Raw genomic sequence first — 20,414 nt, 5'->3', positions numbered from 1 at the left:
AATTATAGAGTGTGAAATATTGATAATGTTCTTATTATTTTATGTAATGTATAAACTTTTCCTTTTATTTTTGTTTGTTTATTTATTTTTTATACTTAATAAATATAATTTTATTTTTTTAATATTTAACAAATAGTCACGGCCAGACAATATTGCCAGAGAATAACAAACAATGACCCAAATCCTTTTATCTCACAGAAATAATTTCAATTCACAACAACTATGACGTTACATTACCAAATAAACACTAAATATTTTGATGATTGTAGTTTATCTTACATTCATAGCATGAAGAGTTTGAAATATGATCTCAAAACAAAGAGTACGACATGTCATGTTCGGTTTACAGAAGAAGTGTACGCCATGTCATCCGAAAACTAAAAGGCACGTATGACAACCAGACGCTGTCATCTTTGATTTGCTTACACTTTAAGGATGAATTTTGGGTTTTGAATGACAATTAAAAGCTAGAGTGAGAATTAGAGAGAGAGTTATATATTCTTATTTATTCCTAGCACTTGCTATATTGTGTAGGTCTTTTGTGACTCCAATAATAAAAACGCTCAATATTTTTTTTTATAGAGCAATATTTGTTAAAGCATGAAGAAAGGCAGAAATATTGTAAATCCATCTCAACTTTTCTGTCTATTGTGGTCGCTGCTAGCGCTAGCTGTTTTCTTATTTAACATTGTTCTCTTTTGCCATTGGCTCTTAGCATTTTCAATGGATCAAGCGACCCTTTTCTTGCTTCAATTTCTAATCTCAAAAGCACTTTGATTCTCTTCAGTTACACGGATTTTCTCCTTGTTTTGTACACATATCATTTTTCTTTCCCATTTAGCCTTGATTTGCTTCTACTTGACTATCAATTGCCCAGTCGTTGAACCTGTTGTATTTTTATTTCGTTCACTACAAAGAGACCAAAAAACAAATGTTGGATAAAAGCCAAAAATCTAATTTGATTTTTAATCTGATTTAGCTAAGATGTCCAATTTAATACTAAGAGCAATGTTAAGGATCCCAATAATTAAGTCTCAACTGATATGATAGTCATTTATTAGATGATTGAAATATTAATTTTACTAATTATGAAATTTATTATCTAATAAAAAAATGACACATAACAATTGGGTCTCAAGTTAGAATTCTACTATCGAAATTCCTAACATTATTCTAATATTAAAAATTCATCAAAATAATATCTATTATCTAAAAATAAAAATATAAATATAAAACCATAGATTTACTCTTCAATCTTCATGATTTGGCCGATTTCTCTTAAAGCTTTGGTTTCTTTATAAGTGCAACGAGAAATAGTAAGGGTAATTTTTACTTTCCTCCCTTGAGCTTTGGGTCTTTTGCACTTAGATGGCCAAGATTCATTTATTAGTAAAAACCCCCTTACGGAATGCAAACGGTAAATCTCATATGGTTAGTTATGGGCAATTTAGTAATTTAATTTGACAAGCTAACTTTTACACATTTTAGTTGACATGAGCCCAGTGAATTGTCAAATCATTGTGAAAAAAATCGTGCCTTGTGATAATTGATATAAATAAAAAACTGTAAAAGAATCAAAGCTTAAAACTTTTTCTCTTTTCTCTGAAACTGCACGTTTCTCTTTCATGAAGCTGAGTTTCATGAAGCTCAGACGACGAAAGCTCTGTTGAGAAGGCAAATTTTTTTTTAATTTCTAGCAAAGCAGTATCTATTATTTGGGTGAAGTGAAGAAGAAACACTAAATCTGCATCATGTCCCGCTCTGAATTTCACCGATGCTCGAAAGATTTGAATCGGTATGTTGAAATTAATTATAGGTTAGTTTTGAATCAAGCTTTTTTTTTTTTTGCTCCATTTAGAGCGTATTGATATTATGGTGAGTTGTTTGTAAATGTCAAGTTTATGCTTCATTATTTGTTCATTGACACATCTTTGATAATGTTTATGGAACTGTGAAACATAAAATCGAGAATAAATTTTCCAACACCATTTTGGGTATTTTGCAAGCATATGGTTTTAGCTTATGTTACGGTTGATTATGCATTTGCAAGCATATGGTAATATTCATGATGTAATTTTTAAAGTGGGTTTTAATAAGCTTCAAATAGATGATATGCTGCATTTGTGTGCTACTACTAGTCAACTACACTTTGCATTTTCTATTTACTAAATTTTAACTTTTTCTTTAACATTAATAGCATTTATTTATGTTGTTTTATTGCATTACAGTGTTGTGCATTATGATGTTGAAGCAGTAGTTGATGGCAAGGTGACTGAGATAACTCCTGAAAATCAGTTTTCTGTCAACCTCAATGCCGATCCTGAAATTAATTGGAATGAACTAGATGATGTTGAAGAAATTAACAACGAGAATAATATGACGCAATTCAGTATTCGGAGTGGTTATTTACTCGAAGATGATATGACAGTACACTTTAGCTCTGAGAATTCTGGGAAAAATGGCAAAGGTTCAACTGACACAATTTATACTTCTAAATCAGATGGTGAAGAAAGTGATGAAGAGAATGCAAGATCAGATGGTGAAGAAAGTGACTATGTTCTTGATGATTATCAGTCAGGTGATGAGACTGGTGATGAATTTGATTCGTCTGATGAGGAAATTGCTGCTTGTGTGAGATATGACACCAATTCAGGTGGATTTGAGTTCACACAAGATGGAGATAACCTTGTTCTACGGCCTGGTCAGTTGTTTGTAGATGTTTATGAGTTTAGGAAGGTGTTGAGGGTATATGCCATCAGAAATGGCTTCAGATTGTATAGACTTAAAAATGAAAAAGCCAGAGTGACAGCTAGATGTGCTAAGTCAGGATGTACATGGAGAATTCATGCTAGTCCAAACTGGAACAACAACTCATTTCAAATTAAGACCCTATGTGATGTTCATACATGTGGTGGGATTGATGATGATAACGGAGAAGCTACTTCAACCTGGATTGCAGCCACTTATCTTCATATCTTCAAGTCAACTCCCGAAGTCAGTGTCAAGTTAATAGCAGCTGAGCTTTTGAAAAAGTATGGCATTGAGCGCAGTGTGCATAGGTTATACAGAGCAAAACAAAAAGCACTTGAATTACTTGGCCAAGATCACAAGAAAAGTTACAGCAAACTGAGTAGATACCAACAAGCTTTGATAAAGTATAACCCTGGATCCACAGTAGCTATTGAGAGGGAATTGAATGGAGATACAGCTCACCCAGTATTTAAAAGATTTTTCATGATGCTTGATGCAAGTAGGAGAGGTTTTTTTGAAGGCTGTAGACAGTTTGTAGGGGTTGATGGCTGCCATCTAAAAGGGCCATATAAAGGAGTTTTATTGACTGTAGTTGGGATTGATGCTAATTATGGTATATATCCACTAGCCTTATGTGTAGTAGAGAGTGAAAACACTTACTCTTGGGAGTTTTTCATGGAAAAGCTATATGACCAGATTGGTTGTAATGGTGGAGAAGGCCTATGTTTCATGAGTGATCGACAAAAAGGAGTGATCAATGCAATTGATAGAGTGTTTCCTAATGCAATCAAAAGATACTGTTGTAGGCATATTTATGCCAATTTCAAGCAAAAGTTTCTTGGCACTTTGTTGAAAAAGGTCTTTTGGAAGGCATGTAGAAGTCCAAACTACTCAGAATTCAGTGAAAGCATTGAGGAATTGAAGAAAATCAGCGATGCAGCTCACCGGTGGCTCATGAACATTCCAACTGTATATTGGGCTAAACACACTTTTCCTAACCACACCAAGTGCAATCATGTGACCAATAACATGACTGAATCGTTCAATAACTGGATTAACAGTTTTAGAGGCATGCCTATTGTTAGGATGCTCGAAGAGATAAGGAGAAAGATCATGAAACTTATTCATAAAAGGAATGAGGATGCAAAGAAATGGAATGGACATCTACCACCTCTTGTTAGGAGAAAGATTGTGGAAGCAAGAGCTGCAACGAGAGGTTTAACAGTAATATTTGGTCATGAAAACACCTTCGAAGTGATGGAAGATCTCTGTAAAGTATTCGTAGTAGATTTAGGTAAAAAAACTTGTAATTGTAGGGAATGGCAGATATCCGGCTTACCTTGTAAGCATAGTGTTTGTTCCATTGATGCAAAAAGGCTCAACATTGAAGATTATATCCATAATTATCTGAAATGTCCAGCTTTTATCAACACCTACAAGTATCAATACTTTCCTTTACCTGATGAGAAGATGTGGCCACTGGTTCTACATGATAATTTGCAGCCACCTATAATTATCAAGTCTGTTGGCCGGCCACAGATCAAGAGGAGGAAAGAAGCTGATGAACCAGCTACATTCAAGAGGAGTTCAAGTGTCAAATGTTCTAAGTGTGAGCATTGGGGTCATAACAAGAGAACCTGCAAAAGAACTAAAGTATCTAGCAAACAGGTTAATTATCATCTCTCTTTCATTTAGTAGTTAAATTTAATTAATTTAATTGCTTATGATGTAATGGGTGTGGCATAGGTTGTGAATGGTGAAGGCACTTCTAATTCTAATCAGCCTATAACTCAAAGGGTTGCTTGCAGTGCACTATCTCAGCCTACTGTCCATGACAATGGTGAGTTTTATTCACGATTCTTTAAATAATTTTAGTAATCAACATCTATTTTTTTTAATTTTCATATGTAAGTGTTTGTTTTATTCATGCCAGGACATGTTACTCAAGAATGAAACCATTAAAGTGATAGCATCCAGCATGAGAAGCAGATCAAGACTATTCCCACTAACTAATTTTTTGAAGGGATCAGATGATACAACATCTTGTCATGGGCAGAAGAATGGAGCTGGTGTATCATCTTTTACTCAGACTGACTATAGGTTTGAGCCTTTTGTTAGTTTGTTTTTTGTACATGATATTATTGTGATGCCAAAGACAAGTAATATGATAAGCTTGCTTGGTTAATACCTGGAAATTATACATGAGTTTACCAGAAGCTATTTATATTCAACTGCTTCATGCTTTGTGACAGCTGCTTGAATGTAACTATGTATGATACTGCTTAAGAATTTTAATGCTGGAATGCAATTAATAGATTCTCTTCTCACTCGTTCTGGATTGGTTTGCTTGTTGCTGTTAAAGTTTAACTCACAAGTTAATTTTGCTACTGTTAATAGATATTATTATAACTAAAGTATTGTAATCCCTTTAATTTTTAGCTATATGTACAGAATGCTTATGTTAAGTTATTACATAGGAAATGCAGTATTGAAGACTAGGCCATATGCTCAAATCAAACAGGATACTTCACATTATATACACTTAGTTAGCAAAGATAAGCATTCTAAAAATAGAGCATTACAAGTTCATTAAATTTTCATCTTATCATTACTCATTCCAGTAGTTAGAGTACAACTTATTACAAAATTCATGCTAGTAATTTAGGTTAATCACTTCAGGAAAATAACCACAAGAACACTCAGTAAAAAAAAAAGGCATTCAAACAGAGCACAGCCTTCAGCAGCCCACATATCACCCCACCTTGTTCGGTTTTCTTTGAAGTGAGTTTATGCACATCACTTAAGTCTTGGTCACAAACATTTTGAGTTTGATAAGTTTTTTTCAGTATAATCTTCACTTCATTCAGGGCACTTAGTATTTCTTCAAGTTCTACCTGCACTTGTTGTTGTGCTACTGTAAAACTTCTATGACCTTCAAAGAATGCACCATTGTCGAAATCACTTGGTTCTGGACAACACCACTGGAAAAAGTCACAGGCATCATAAGGACAGTTGTAGAATAGCTTGTTTGGATTATCTTCAGTCTCTGAAATTCGAACAGCAGCACGTACTCTGCAATCGCATTTCAAGTTCCTAAACTTGATCAGATTTCCATTAACTTGACTCCTCCATTTCATACTGCCTTTATTATATCTATTCTTCTTGTTAGTTACTGCACTTGAGCCCTCTGAATCCATGTTGTTGAGATTGAAAGATTGAGAGAAATGTAGTTGAGTTTGCAAAGTGTTAAGAAGAGGTAGAGATGCTTGTGAACAAAGCTCTGTATTTAAGCCTTTAAATAGGCAAATCTGTGGCAATGTGACCATTCGGATCCAACGGTCAAATTGCAACAGTGAAAATTACCCAAATAGAATTATCATTTTATTTGTTGAATGCAATTGTAAATAACCCAATTTGAAGGGGTATAATGGTAATATTATGGTTGTTATAGTTTTCGCGCCAAATGTATAGCATGTTCAGTCTTGAAAATCCAATTGGGGGTATTTCAGTCTTTTTGAATTCAACTAACAGTCAACTACAAATTAACTGACGGTAGGGAGGTCTTTACTAATAAATGTATCTTGACCATCTAAGTGCAAAAAGTCCAAAGCTGAGGGGAGGAAAGTAAAAATTACCCGAAATAGTAATAAGATTAAAAAAGCAATAAAGTAAAACTTTAAAATTTTTATTTCTTTATATTTTTATCGGTCATTTGACCGGTACTGGCGTTTGATTTTCTGACCGAGCTACTGTTTAGTTCTAAGTTTTGGCAATTAGAACTGGTGGATGTCGACTGTTCAATAATGATGGCAGCATTTGACTGGAGTGTAATTGACGCAGTGGAATAAGGATAACATATCTCAAACTTTAGGTGATGATATTGTTAGATATTTCATTGATTGAGGATCACATGTTTTATGACCACTATTGTTAGATATTTTATTGACTTACTATGTAAGTCAAGCAATTATTTTTAAATAATGATATTATAATTAAAAATCAAGAAATATTTATAATACTTAAAGACTAATTCAGATTATTATTTTTTTTATATGACTTAATTATTAGCTGACAAATAATTAAAAGGTCATAGAACAATATTTTTAGGTCAAATTTGTATTCTAATATGACACAACTTGTACTTTCATTCCTATGCTAAAATATATCTAACCTACTAATAGTCAAGAAATATATCTATTCATCACATACTTGTTAAAAAGATTATCTACTAATTAATCATTGAGACGAGATTACGAGTCTCAACATAAATTAGGATAAAAATTAATACATTGAAATTCAGAACATTTCTTTTTTCTCCTTCTGCAGTTTAAAAAGGAGTCGCCCACGAGTACTGAAATAATTTTATCAGATTCGCTTGAAAGTAGTTTTACGAGCAAGCAGTTTTTCCCTCTTGATCCCCGTATTCATCAGCTCCTCCTCTTTGCCTTCAATTCCCAATCAAGTAGTATCAGTTTTTGTTGTCAGCTCTCTTGAATTTCACTGGATCAAGTTTTCTCTTGGCATCTGTTTTGTTGTAATCTCCAGTCTTTGTTAATTAGTTTCTGTCCATTCCCAATCTTGTTGTGGTCTGCTGTTGTCTCTGTTTGGTTCCATATCTACCCTTTGTACTTCTACCGTGTCAAGATATCTTCATTTTTTCCATCTCTATTACCAGTCAATATTTTTTCCGTCTTTCTTCTGGTCAATACTTCAGTTATTCTGATTGGTTCCCTACGCCTCTATTATCTAAATCATTCCTTATATTAATTCAATCAGTTCTCGAACTAGAAACCTTTTCCTTGTTTCCATCTTCTCACCAGATCCATAACAGCTTTTACTCTTTCTTTCATTTCTCCGCCTCCACAACCGGATAAACTGTCCATCTTCGTTGTTTCGCTTTTTTTTTTTTTTTCACTCTCTCTATGTTTCGCTCGTTGTTTATTTTCTTGTCAGAACTTTGAAAAAAAAAAAAAAAAAGGGATCCAGGATGGTGGAAAGCATTGTTACTGTTGTTTTAGAATTTGTGAAATGCTTGGCTCCTCCTACAGAACGCCGATTTGGTTATTTGCGTAACTATAAAGCCAACGTTGAGAATCTCAAGGCAGAAATAGACAAGCTCAAGGATGAAAGGAGAAGCATTCAGCACAGGGTTTCTGAGGCTGAAAGAAAAGGGGAAAAGATTGAAGAGAAGGTTGAGAAGTGGCTGGTTCGTGCGAACAACACCATTGAGCAGTCAGCCAAATTCATTGACGATGAGGAGACAACAAATAAACGATGTCTCATGGGCTTGTGTCCTAATTTGAAGTCCAGCTATCAGCTTAGCAAGGAAGCAGAAACAAAGGTGAAGGCCATTGTTGAACTCAAAGAAGAAGCTGGGAAATTTGATGATAGAATTTCCTACCGTACCATTCCGGAGGATATATGGCTCAAGTCTCACAAAGGCTGCGAGGCCTTCGAATCAAGACTTTCTACTTTGAAGGCCATACAAAATGCATTGATCGATGTTGATGTCAGCATCATTGGGGTCTACGGCATGGGCGGCATTGGAAAGACGACACTGGTGAAGGAGTTTGCAAGGCGAGCCATTGAAGACAAGCTTTACGATAAGGTGGCTTTTTCGGAGGTTACCCAAAGTCCAGACATAAAAAAGATCCAAGAGGAAATTGCGGAAACGTTAGGCCTACAGTTGTCCGAGGAAGCTGAGTCTAGAAGAGCTAGTAGACTATATGAAAGATTGAAGAATGAGAAGAAGATCCTTGTGATTCTGGATAACATCTGGAAACCTCTTGATTTGGGGACTATTGGAATTCCTTTTGGAGTTGAGCACAGAGGATGCAAATTATTATTCACAACAAGAGATCTCGATGTGCTGTTAAGGATGGAATCTGAAAAAAACTTCTCGATTGGCATTTTAAATGAACAAGAAGCCTGGAGATTGTTCAAGATAATGGCAGGTGATTATGTGGAAAATCGTGAATTAGAATCTACAGCAACAAGTGTAGCCAAGGCATGCGGAGGTTTGCCTATTGCCCTAACCACAGTAGCAAAGGCACTGAGAAAAAAAGAGCTGCCTGTGTGGAAGAATGCCTTGCAAGAACTCCAAACGCCTTCAGAGGCAAGCTTCGACGAAGGAGTACCAGCAGAGGCATACTCAACAATTGAGCTGAGTTACAAGTACTTAAGAGGTGAGCAACTCAAGAAAACTTTTTTACTGTGTAGTCTTATTACGCCAGCACCAATTATGGACTTGTTCAAATATAGCATGGGCTTGGGTGTATTTAAAAGTGTCCATAAGCTAGAAGATGCACATAACAAATTACATGCATGGGTCCATCAACTAAGAGACTCTTGTTTGTTGCTTGAGGATGGTGGCAGTAAATACTTTTCTATGCACGACGTTGTTCGCGATGTTGCCATTTCAATTGCATGTCGTGACAAAATTGGATTTGTGGTGAGAAATGAGGATGATTGGAAATGGCCAAATGCAGATGAATTAAAAAAATATTTTGCAATTTCTTTTAAAGATAGTATTATTAATGACATTCCTGATGGGTCCGAATCTCTACAACTTGAACTTCTACTCATGTCTCCCAAGAACTCTTTTGCTGTGCCTAATATTCCTGAGAACTTCTTCAAAAGGACGAAAAAGCTTCGGGTTTTGGATTTTACTGGAATGCGGTTATTGTCATTGCCATCTTCAATTGGTCTTCTAGTAAATCTTCAGGCACTCTGTCTTAATCAAGGCATTTTGGGAGGCATAGACATAGCCATTATTGGAAAGTTGGAAAATCTAGAAATCCTCAGCTTTTTGCAATCTGATATTGTAGAGTTGCCTAAAGCACTGGGTCAACTGACTAAGCTAAGGCTGTTAGATTTAACAGACTGTTTCCGTCTGAAAGTTATTGCCCCAAATGTCATATCAAGCTTAATCCGATTAGAAGAATTGTATATGGGTAATTGCTCCATTGAATGGGAGGTTGAAAGAGCCAACAGCAAAAGAAGTAATGCTAGCCTTGATGAATTGATGCATTTACCTCGGCTAACCACTCTAGAAATTGATGTAAAAAATGAGAGTATGTTACCAGAAGGCTTTTTGGCCAGAAAGCTCGAAAGGTTCAAAATACATATTGGAAATGGGTTATTCACACATCCCATGATTGCTGGACAAAATTGGTTTAAAAGTCGGCAGCACTTTTTGATCGACAGAGATCGTAAGATTTCAAGAGCATTGAAGCTCAAGCTTGATTTTATGGACATTTGCTCCATGAAATTGCAGGGCATCAATAACGTTGAATGCTTATGGTTGGACAAGCTGCAAGGCATCGAGAATGTTCTTTTCAATTTGGACACGGAGGGCTTTTCACAATTGAAGATTCTCTGGGTTCAAAATAATCCAGACTTCTTTTGCATCGTCGATTCAAGGGAGATGGTCGCTTGTGATGCCTTTCCTCTTTTGGAGTCACTTATCCTTCACAATTTGATCAACATGGAGAGGATATGTGTTGATCGGCTCAAAGTAGAGTCTTTCAACGAACTCAAAACCGTAGAAGCATATAATTGTGATAAGTTGAGTAATATCTTTTGGCTCTCTACTGCAGAATGCCTTCCAAGACTTGAGAGAATTGCAGTTATTAATTGCAGCAAGATGAAAGAGATTTTTGCAATTGGGGAAGAAGTTGATAATGCAATTGAGAAGATAGAGTTTGCTCAATTAAGATCTTTGAGTCTGGGGAATCTTCCAGAGGTTACAAGTTTTTGCCGCCGTGAGGTGGAGACTCCTTCTGCATCACCGAACAGACAAGTGTCACAAGAGGAATCGACGACTATGTATTGCTCCAGCGAAATCACTTTGGACATTTCAACTCTGCTTTTCAACGAGAAGGTGCGTAGGCTAACATTTTCTTTATATATATATATATAACAGACTTTATTCTATCATGCGTTCTGTTTTGATGTCATACGTGGAAAATAATTAAATCATTTAAAGATTTGAAAGAAAATGGAAAAAAGGATAAAAAGAATCTCACGCGCTCACTAATTGAGCTCTTAACAAGTAGTATGAATTAGAATGCATTCTCAGCTGTCAGTTGGAAATTGATTCTGACTTTGCATTAATTTGTAATCAAAGAAGAAAATTTCAACAAGTGCTTCCCATATGGATATTGGATCTAACGAGAAATTCTTATTTTTTTAGGTTGCGTTGCCTAACTTGGAGGCTTTGGAGATATCTAATATTAATGTCGACAAGATTTGGCACTACAATCAAATTCCGGCGGCCATGTTTCCTCACTTTCAAAGTTTAACACGATTAGTTGTGTGGTGGTGTCACAAACTGAAATACATATTTTCAGCGTCTATGATCGGAAGCCTTAAGCAGCTCCAACACCTAGATATACGAGACTGTAAGGATTTACAGGAGATCATTTCTGAAAACAGAGCAGATCAAGTGATCCCTCATTTTGTCTTTCCACAGCTCACTGTTAGGAAATTGGTGGGTGCAGCAGGACCGCAGCTAAAATAAAATTGGAAATAAAATAAAGAACAAGCACAATAGAGGACACCAGAAATTACGTGGTTCGGCTTTTAGCCTACGTCCACGGGCGAAAACAGAAGGAAATATTTTACTAGTGAAATAAGGATTACAAGTATTGTAATATTTTGGCTTACAACCCAAAACCCCAATACACCCAATCTCTTACTCACTAGACTCTCTGCTCTGCAAGAATTATTTCTCACAACTCTTGACTCTCTCTACAAAATTGAATGCCTCTCAAAATGGAATTGAATTTGCTCATTCTCTTCGTTTCTATTTATAGAGAAAGCTTTGGCACTATTCATCAATTATATATTATTATTTTTTCTTCTTTCTTTTGTCAAAGCCGTGTGCCTCTTATTTCTTCTTCAAACATTTATAGCTTCTAGATTGCGACTCCTCATTCTCCATTCTTCTTTTGTTTTCTTTTCCAACTAAAGATGGTGTTGACCATCTAGATAGCCCATTTGTTTGACATTTCTCCCACTTGGAGATTAGATTAAGGACCAATCAATCTCCACACCATCCTTTCTGCTTCGCCATAGTCATGTTGCCTACGTTGCTGCTAGGCCACAAGAGGATCTACTCCAGACAAACTTATCAGTATTTATTGGCTTGGTCAAAACATCTGCTAGGTTCTCCTTCGTATGAATTTTCTGTAAATCCACACTTCCATCTTCCACTACTTCACGAACGAAGTGATACTGGACTCCTATGTGCTTTGTCCTGGAATGAAAGGCTGGATTCCTTGCAATGTGCAAGGCACTCTGACTGTCACAAAACACAGGAATTTTCTGTTGTTTGTACCCGAGCTCCTCCAATAATCTTTGTATCCAAATAGCTTCCTTGCAAGCTTGTGTAGCTGCCATGTATTCTGCTTCTGTTGTAGATAAAGCCACAATGGTCTGCAGTTTTGAAACCCAGCTTACAGCTGCTCCCGCAAGTGTAAACACATAACCAGTAGTGGATTTTCTTTTATCAAGATCTCCTGCAAAATCTGAATCCACATAGCCCCTGACAGTAAACTCTGATCCTCCATAACATAATGCAACATCTGAGGTTCCTCTGATGTATCTCAGAATCCTCTTCACAGCTATCCAATGCTCTCCACCAGGATTCGCCATGTATCGACTGACTGCTCCCACTGCTTGTGCAATGTCCGGTCTAGTACATATCATAGCGAACATCAAACTTCCCACTGCTGATGCATACGGTACTCGAGACATCTCCTTCCTCTCTGCTTCATTACTAGGACACATACTTGAGGATAATTTGAAATTAACAGGAAGTGGGGTAGAAATTGACTTACAATCTTGCATGTTGAAGCGTCGCAAGATTTTCTTCAAGTAATTCTTCTGCGAAAGCCAAATCTTCCTGTTATTTCTGTCTCGGTGAATTTGCATCCCTAGAATCTTGTTTGCTGGTCCCAAGTCCTTCATTTCAAACTCCCTAGCCAACTGTGCCTTCAATTCTTGGATTCGATCTTTGTTGGGACCTGCTACCAACATGTCGTCCACATACAACAACAAAATAATGAAATCATTATCTTCAAACCTCTTGTAATATGCACAATGGTCTGAACTCAGTCTGTTGTATCCAAGGCTCATGATGAAGGAATCAAATCTCTTATACCAACACCTCGGCGCCTGTTTGAGACCGTATAGAGATTTGTTCAACCTGCAAACCAAGTTCTCCTTTCCTGTTTCTGCAAAACCTTCTGGTTGGAGCATATATATTTCTTCTTCAAGTTCTCCATGAAGAAATGCAGTTTTCACATCTAACTGCTCAAGATGTAGGTCAAATGTAGCACACATCGCCAAGACTATTCTGACTGTTGTGAGTCGAACCACTGGAGAAAATATCTCGTTGAAGTCAATACCTTCTTTCTGAGCATATCCTTTCACCACCAGTCTTGCACGATACCGCTCCACTTGGTCATTGCCATCACGTTTGATCTTGTAGACCCATTTGTTTCCAATGGCTTTTCTTCCACGTGGTAGTGGTACAAGTTCCCATGTCTTGTTCTTGTGTAGAGCTTCAATTTCTTCCTGCATTGCTGTCATCCACAAAGCAACATCTGAGCTGTTTAAAGCTTCATGGAAAGTTGAAGGCTCTCCATCTTCTGTTAGAAGACAGTATGCAACGTTGATCTCTGTGACATACTCCGAGTGCCACGCCGGCGGTCGTCTCTCACGAGTTGACCGACGAACTTCTGGAGCCTCAGACTCGACTGGTTCTTGTTCTTCGTGCTCTGGTGCTGCTTCCGAAGAATCTGAATCTTCTGGATTATTTTCTACATATACCGGCACAATCTCTGACTTTTCTTTTACACTGCCATCATCTCCATCTTTCATTTGCAGTTGATCTTCTACAAAAATAACATCTCTGCTGATGACGATCTTGTGGGCAGTGGGGTCCCACAGACGATACCCCTTTACTCCATCAGCATACCCTAAGAAGATACATCTTCTAGATTTTGGATCCAGCTTTGTTCTTTCTTGGGCATTGTACATCACGTACACAGGACATCCAAATGCATGTAGGTAGGAATAATCAGCTGGCTTTCCAGTCCACATCTCCATCGCCGTCTTCAACCCAATTGCTGTAGATGGCGACCGATTTACTATATAACAGGCAGTTTTGGCTGCTTCTGCCCAGAATGAATTGGGTAGACCAGCAGTCTTCAACATAGCTCTTATTCTTTCTGTAAGAGTTCTGTTCATCCGCTCCGCCACTCCATTTTGTTGAGGAGTGTGTGCCACCGTGAACTGCCTCTGAATACCTTCTTGCTTACAGAAAGCAAGAAACTCGCCGTCTATATATTCTCCACCATTATCTGTCCTCAAGCACTTGATCTTTTTACCATATTCAAGTTCCACCCGCGCTTTGTATTCTTTAAACACAGGAAATACATCTGACTTTTTCTTAATTGGATACACCCAACATCTTCTGGAATAATCATCAATGAAAGTCACCATGTATTTTGCACCTCCCATGGATATATCCGGTGATTCCCAAACATCAGAATGAATCAAGTCTAGAATGCATTTACTTCTAGCAATAGATCTACTGAATTTTAATCTATGCTGCTTACTTGTAACACAATGCTCGCAAAATGGTAAACTTACCGATTTGAGCCCCGGAAGCAATTTTTGCTCAGAGAGAATCTTCAAGCCTTGTTCTGACATGTGGCCAAGTTTGAGATGCCACATCATCGTTGACTCTTCTCCATTTGATGCGACACACGCATCTGCCTCCTGTAGCGTTTCTCCTTTAAGCATGTATAGATTAGCACCGATCTTTTCTGCCTTCATCAATACAAGCGCACCTTTAACGATCTTCATAATTCCATTCTCCACATGAGTTTTGTACCCATGACTATCCATTTGTCCCAAAGACAATAGATTTTTCTTCAGGCCGTTGACATGTCGTACCTCCCCAATTGTGCGAATTGTACCATCAAACATTTTTATTTTGATAGTACCAATACCAGCGATCTCCAAGGCATGATCGTTACCCATATATACAGATCCTCCTGAGATAGGTTCATATGTGTGGAACCATTCTCTTCTAGAGGTCATGTGCCAGGTAGCTCCTGAGTCTATAAGCCAGACATCAGAAAGTCGTTTTCTGCCTTCTGAAATAGTTGTTGCCTCGCTGTAAAGAATTTCGCCATCATCCGAGGTACTTGCTACACACCCCTGAGCATTTGATGACTCAGGTTCTTTGCCCTCTCTTCTCTTCTGGTTACTCCAACACTCTTTCTTGACGTGCCCTTTTTTGCCACAGTTGTAGCATTTAACATTCTTCTTACTTCTAGATTTTGATCTACCCTGATTTTGACTCCCACTGGGGCCACGTTCCGTTGATCTCCCTCTCGTCACCGATAGCGCTTCTGCTTGCTGCGAACTTGCTTGTCCGTTTTCCTTATTTTTCCGCCTGCTCTCCTCATTTAATACGGAGGCTGCAACATCGTCGAAAACTAGACTCTCCACTGGATTGTTGTTCGTCAGGTTGATGATGAGTTGATCATACGAATCTGGTAGACTTTGAAGTAGAAGCTCTGCACGTTCATTTTCCTCTATATTATGACCCAACATTGTGAGTTGTGAAAATAGAGTCTTCAATGTGTTGATGTGGTCGGTCACCATTGTAGATTCCGCCATTCGAAGAGTATAGAGTTTTCTCTTCAAGAAAATTTTGTTGTGTAGTGACTTGGCCTCATACAATTTTGTGAGAGTATCCCATATTTCCTTCGCCGTATTTTTCTCTGCCACACTGGATAATACTCCATCCGCAAGTGCCAAGTGTAGATCAGAAATGGCATTGCCGTCTACCTCGTTCCACTTGTCATCAGTTATCTCCATGGGCCTTTCTCCAATTGCTGCCAAACAATTATTTTTCCTCAATACAGCTTTCATCTTCATTTTCCACAACGAAAAATTATTTCCGTTAAATTTCTCAATTTCATACTTTGCCGCCATTTTGTTGATAAATACTGCACACAAGTTAGTGTACCACCTTGAATAGTTGTGAGTATGTGTGAGAATGCACACCAGGAAAGTTCCCAGGAAAGACTGGAGGGGTCACAATGGTCCCACTTAAAACCCAGACTCCTTAAGCTCTTATCGCCTTTGTGACAGAACTTTCCTAGACATGTACAGAACCACACAGTTGCTTTACTCACACCACTATTCCCTGCTTTGCACCGCAAAATTCTTGGATGGCTTCCACCGTTTCACGTGAATAGTACCGTATACGTGAATAGTGCCGTATACGTGAATAGTGCCGTACGCCGTATACGTGAATAGTCCCGTACGCCGTATACGTGAATACGTGAACAATTCCCGACTCCAAAAATACAACCAATAGCTCTGATACCACTGTTAGGAAATTGGTGGGTGCAGCAGGACCGCAGCTAAAATAAAATTGGAAATAAAATAAAGAACAAGCACAATAGAGGACACCAGAAATTACGTGGTTCGGCTTTTAGCCTACGTCCACGGGCGAAAACAGAAGGAAATATTTTACTAGTGAAATAAGGATTACAAGTATTGTAATATTTTGGCTTACAACCCAAAACCCCAATACACCCAATCTCTCACTCACTAGACTCTCTGCTCTGCAAGAATTATTTCTCACAACTCTTGACTCTCTCTACAAAATTGAATGCCTCTCAAAATGGAATTGAATTTGCTCATTCTCTTCGTTTCTATTTATAGAGAAAGCTTTGGCACTATTCATCAATTATATATTATTATTTTTTCTTCTTTCTTTTGTCAAAGCCGTGTGCCTCTTATTTCTTCTTCAAACATTTATAGCTTCTAGATTGCGACTCCTCATTCTCCATTCTTCTTTTGTTTTCTTTTCCAACTAAAGATGGTGTTGACCATATAGCCCATTTGTTTGACACTCACCACTTTGATGCTCCATGATCTACCAAAACTTAGATTTTTGTACCCTGGAATGCATACTTGGGAATGGCCCGCACTAGAAACTCTTGTAGTGTATGGTTGTGACAAATTAAAGATATTCGCTGCAGATTTATCGCAGAATAATGGGAATGATCAACTTGGTATTCCTGCACAACAGCCCCTATTGCCATTGGAAAAGGTATGAAGCCATTTTCTAGATTTTTTATCTATAGCTTATTTTTAACTTTGAAAAATATGACAAAGTATTGATAAATTAATGCTCAATAAATTGAAAACTTTTATTATACAATAATCTTTGCTAGTCTAGACTAAGGGATCAATGTGGTAGATTAATAATTATATAAACTTTTTTAGGTTTAGCATTTGTAAAAGAATCTTGAGTCTTTCCATATAGAAGAACTTACAAAATAAATTAGTAATTTATTATTGTGCAATAAAATAATTTCGAGTCAGTATAAATCAACCTTTTTTCCCTAATTTCTTTTTTACCTCTAAAATTAACATATAAAAAATCATTTAATACTCAATAAATTAAAAACTTTTATTATACAATCATCTTTGCTAGTCTAGACTAAGGGATCAATATGGTAGATTCATAATTATATGAACTTTTTTAGGTATAGCATTTATAAAAGAATCCTCAGTCTTTCCATTTAGAAGAACTTACAAAATAAATTAGTAATTTATTATTGTGCAATAAAATAATTTTGAGCCAATATAAATCAACTATTTTTCCCTAATTTCTTGCTTTACCTCTAAAATTAACATACAAAATAAATTTTATCAATAATTCAATTTTTTTTAACATATAATATAAAACAAATACTATAAAATCACTGCGTGTTACCGTAGATCATCAATTGACCTCATTAGTTATTATGATTAATGATGATCAGATCGTACCCAACTTGAAGGAACTATCACTAAGTGGAAAAGATGTGAAGATGATTTTGCAGGCCGATTTCCCACAACACCTTTTTGGCAGTCTTAGACAACTAGAGATTGCTGCAGATGACTCAGCTTGTTTTCCAATCTGGAACGTACTGGAGAGATTTCACAATCTCGAAATGCTCTCACTGCTTTTTTTTCCATCCCACGAAGAGCTATTTTCGATGGAAGGATGCTTAGAGAAACATGCGGGGAAGTTGGCAATGATAAAAGAATTACAGCTGTACTGGCACTATCATCTGGAGCAGCTGTGCAAACAAGACTCCAAACTTGGCCCCATTTTTCAGTATCTTGAAATTCTAAAAGTAATTCATTGTCAAAGTCTGTTAATTCTATTGCCATCATCATCGGTATCTTTTCGGAACCTAACAAAACTTGTAGCTTTCGGTTGCAAGGAATTGATACACTTGGTAACATCCTCCACAGCAAAAACTCTGGTGCGACTCGTAGCAATAGAAATATATGGATGCACAGCAATGACAGAGGTGGTAACAAACGACAAAGATGGAGTTGAAAAAGAAGAGATTGTTTTCCGCAAATTGAAGACGTTGGAACTGTTTGATTTAGATAGCCTCACAAGTTTTTGCTCTGCCAATTACACCTTCAAATTCCCATCTTTACAAGATTTGCAAGTGATTGGTTGTCCCAAGATGAAGATTTTTACTACAGGAGAATCAATCACGCCTCCAAGAGTAAATGTCTGCTATGGAGAGACAGAGGATCGATTGCTTTGGACCAATAATGATCTAAACACAACCATACAACAATTACATGCTGAAAAGGTACGGATATACATAGTACTCTCTATCTCCCATGGAAACATTTTACAAATTTTTTTTTTTAATAAAATATAGACAAGATATTTGTTATAAAGTAAAAGTTTAAATTGATGAATAAGAATTTTATTTTCAGCTGTTGGCGGTGCCGTCGTCGATCTCTACCCAATACTAATTTCATAGGCTTCTTATGACTTGGGAGTTGTGAATTTTAGAAGAAAGCCTCAGCTGGTAATTATTTTTTATTTCATTTATTTGATCTCATGGCTTGTTTCGCAATTTCATATGAATTATTTAGAATGGGTCAATTGGCTTACTGTTAAATTTGGAATGCAATTTTAATGATTCGTTCAGACTTTTGTGGACAGATTTTGCATCATTGAATGTCTTCTAGTCTAGTTTAATTTGAGTATTTTTTTCTTTTTTTCTTTTTTTGAGAGTTCCCCTTGTTTTCTAAAATTTTATAATTCCTTGCATACTTTGTATGATAAAATTTCATTAAAAGCCTTCATATTTTATAATTCCTTGAAAACATCATTGCTGTTCTGTTATTTTAGTTTGTTCATTTGGTTTGGTTTGCTTCACACCTATCTTTCTTTGGAAACTTTTTTTTTTTTTTGATGATCTTTCCAAATGCTCTTCCCTATGAACACATAATTAAGAACAGCTGAAAATCATTCATCGGATAAAAAATTAAAAATAAACAAAATCTAATCAGAGCATTATGCCTAGAACAAATCCTTAAACCATCAAAGCAAAACTCTTCGCCATGAAAAACTATATTGTGGAAATATTGTTTGAAAACGTTGGATACCAAGAAAGGGACTAATTTGGTCTAGTTTTATGAGAAGTATAGAAGAACGTTGTTTTCTCCGTTTTTCCTGTTAGAACTCTTTACTCTGTGATTGTAGAATGTCTGGATACTGATGAAGATTCAGGTAACTCTTCTCCTGTGCGTCATTTGAAATAAGTTTTTTTTTTTTTTTGGGTAATATCTCCTATTGGGTTATAGTTCATACAAAGAGAAATTCTTAAATCAAGCTGGATACTGCTAGAAACAAGTGGGGAAGTAGGCACTGATAAAATGGTTAATCCTGTCCAGACTTAATCATTGAAGCAACTCCAAACTGGACTCCATTTTAAATATCTTGACATTCTAAGACTATTTTACAATCATTTAAGTCTATTCCCATGATCATCTATATCTTTTGGGAATCTAACAGAACTGTTGGTTTTCCATTGCAAGGAATTGTAACATCCGTCCACTACAGCAGAAAGTCTAGTGCGGCTCGTATCAATGAAGGTAGCTGGATGCAGGGCAATGACAGAGGTGGTAATAGGTGACGGAGAAGAAGATGGAGCACCAAATTTAAATTCAAAACAAGAGATTGTTTTCAGCAAATTGAAGACATCGAGTCTGTGTGATTTAGATAGTCTCACAAGTTTCTGCTCTGCCAATTACGCTTTCAGATAAAGATTCTTGAAATTGTCCTATTTACAGCTGACATTTCCACAAGAGTTTAGAGAATTATAAAAAATTCATTAATCGTTAGTTTTTAATTTCATTATTCAATGAAAAGTCCTGTCAAATTAAATTGCAAATCTCAATGTGCAAGTACCTAAATTTACAAAATTTACTTTAAATTAATGAATGAAAGAATTTATTTTCTGCTGTTGGAGGAGTCGTCATCTCTCTCGACATAGTATATGATATGTTTTGATCCCATAGGCTTTTTAATATATTACCTTGTGTTGTTTGATCTCTAGGTTTATTTTATCATTTCATCTTATTATTTGCAATGCGTCAGTTGGTTTATTTGTTAATTTTGGAATGAAGTTGATGCAGCTGATGGTTGCATAGGATGAGTAGGATATCACTCCTAGATCATAACTTGAGCGGGTATCTATTCGGCAAGAAATTCTGTTTATTTCGTAGTTATTTTACAAAGTTTAAGATATTTTCTTATTTTT

General features: G+C 36.5%; 3 protein-coding genes across 3 annotated transcripts; all 3 read left to right on the top strand.

The window, feature by feature from the left end:
* Window positions 1-2,009: 2,009 nt before the first annotated feature.
* Window positions 2,010-4,704, top strand: LOC112101511. The gene is made up of 4 exons (XM_024192178.1): window positions 2,010-2,056; window positions 2,229-4,404; window positions 4,498-4,591; window positions 4,685-4,704. Exons 1-4 carry the CDS (start codon window positions 2,010-2,012, stop codon window positions 4,702-4,704), a joined length of 2,337 nt encoding a protein of 778 aa, XP_024047946.1.
* A 2,986-nt stretch (window positions 4,705-7,690) lies between these two features.
* Window positions 7,691-11,272, top strand: LOC18053622 (disease resistance protein At4g27190). The gene is made up of 2 exons (XM_024192177.1): window positions 7,691-10,633; window positions 10,946-11,272. The coding sequence occupies exons 1-2, from the start codon at window positions 7,739-7,741 to the stop codon at window positions 11,270-11,272; spliced, it is 3,222 nt and encodes a 1,073-aa protein (XP_024047945.1). The 5' UTR covers window positions 7,691-7,738.
* A 5,193-nt stretch (window positions 11,273-16,465) lies between these two features.
* LOC112101510 lies at window positions 16,466-18,618 on the top strand. Its single transcript, XM_024192176.1, has 4 exons — window positions 16,466-16,492; window positions 16,682-16,897; window positions 17,616-18,449; window positions 18,580-18,618. Exons 1-4 carry the CDS (start codon window positions 16,466-16,468, stop codon window positions 18,616-18,618), a joined length of 1,116 nt encoding a protein of 371 aa, XP_024047944.1.
* The last annotated feature ends 1,796 nt before the right edge of the window (window positions 18,619-20,414 follow it).

The sequence above is a fragment of the Citrus clementina genome, unplaced genomic scaffold, assembly GCF_000493195.1.
Source record: "Citrus clementina cultivar Clemenules unplaced genomic scaffold, Citrus_clementina_v1.0 scaffold_13, whole genome shotgun sequence".
In the NCBI taxonomy this organism is placed as follows: Eukaryota; Viridiplantae; Streptophyta; class Magnoliopsida; order Sapindales; family Rutaceae; genus Citrus; species Citrus x clementina.
This window is presented reverse-complemented; position numbering and strand designations above follow the sequence as displayed.

Bases quoted from the DNA above. Each gene is read 5' to 3' on its own strand.
- LOC112101511 (XM_024192178.1), top strand. From the start codon at position 2,010: ATGGTTTTAGCTTATGTTACGGTTGATTATGCATTTGCAAGCATATG. The intron at 4,405-4,497 runs GTATCTAGCAAA...GGTGTGGCATAG, and splicing joins GAACCTGCAAAAGAACTAAA to GTTGTGAATGGTGAAGGCAC. The intron at 4,592-4,684 runs GTGAGTTTTATT...TATTCATGCCAG, and splicing joins GCCTACTGTCCATGACAATG to GACATGTTACTCAAGAATGA.
- LOC18053622 (XM_024192177.1), top strand. From the start codon at position 7,739: ATGGTGGAAAGCATTGTTACTGTTGTTTTAGAATTTGTGAAATGCTTG. The intron at 10,634-10,945 runs GTGCGTAGGCTA...TTATTTTTTTAG, and splicing joins CTCTGCTTTTCAACGAGAAG to GTTGCGTTGCCTAACTTGGA.
- LOC112101510 (XM_024192176.1), top strand. From the start codon at position 16,466: ATGGAATTGAATTTGCTCATTCTCTTC. The intron at 16,493-16,681 runs GTTTCTATTTAT...TTGACCATATAG, and splicing joins TGAATTTGCTCATTCTCTTC to CCCATTTGTTTGACACTCAC. The intron at 18,450-18,579 runs GTACGGATATAC...TTTTATTTTCAG, and splicing joins AACAATTACATGCTGAAAAG to CTGTTGGCGGTGCCGTCGTC.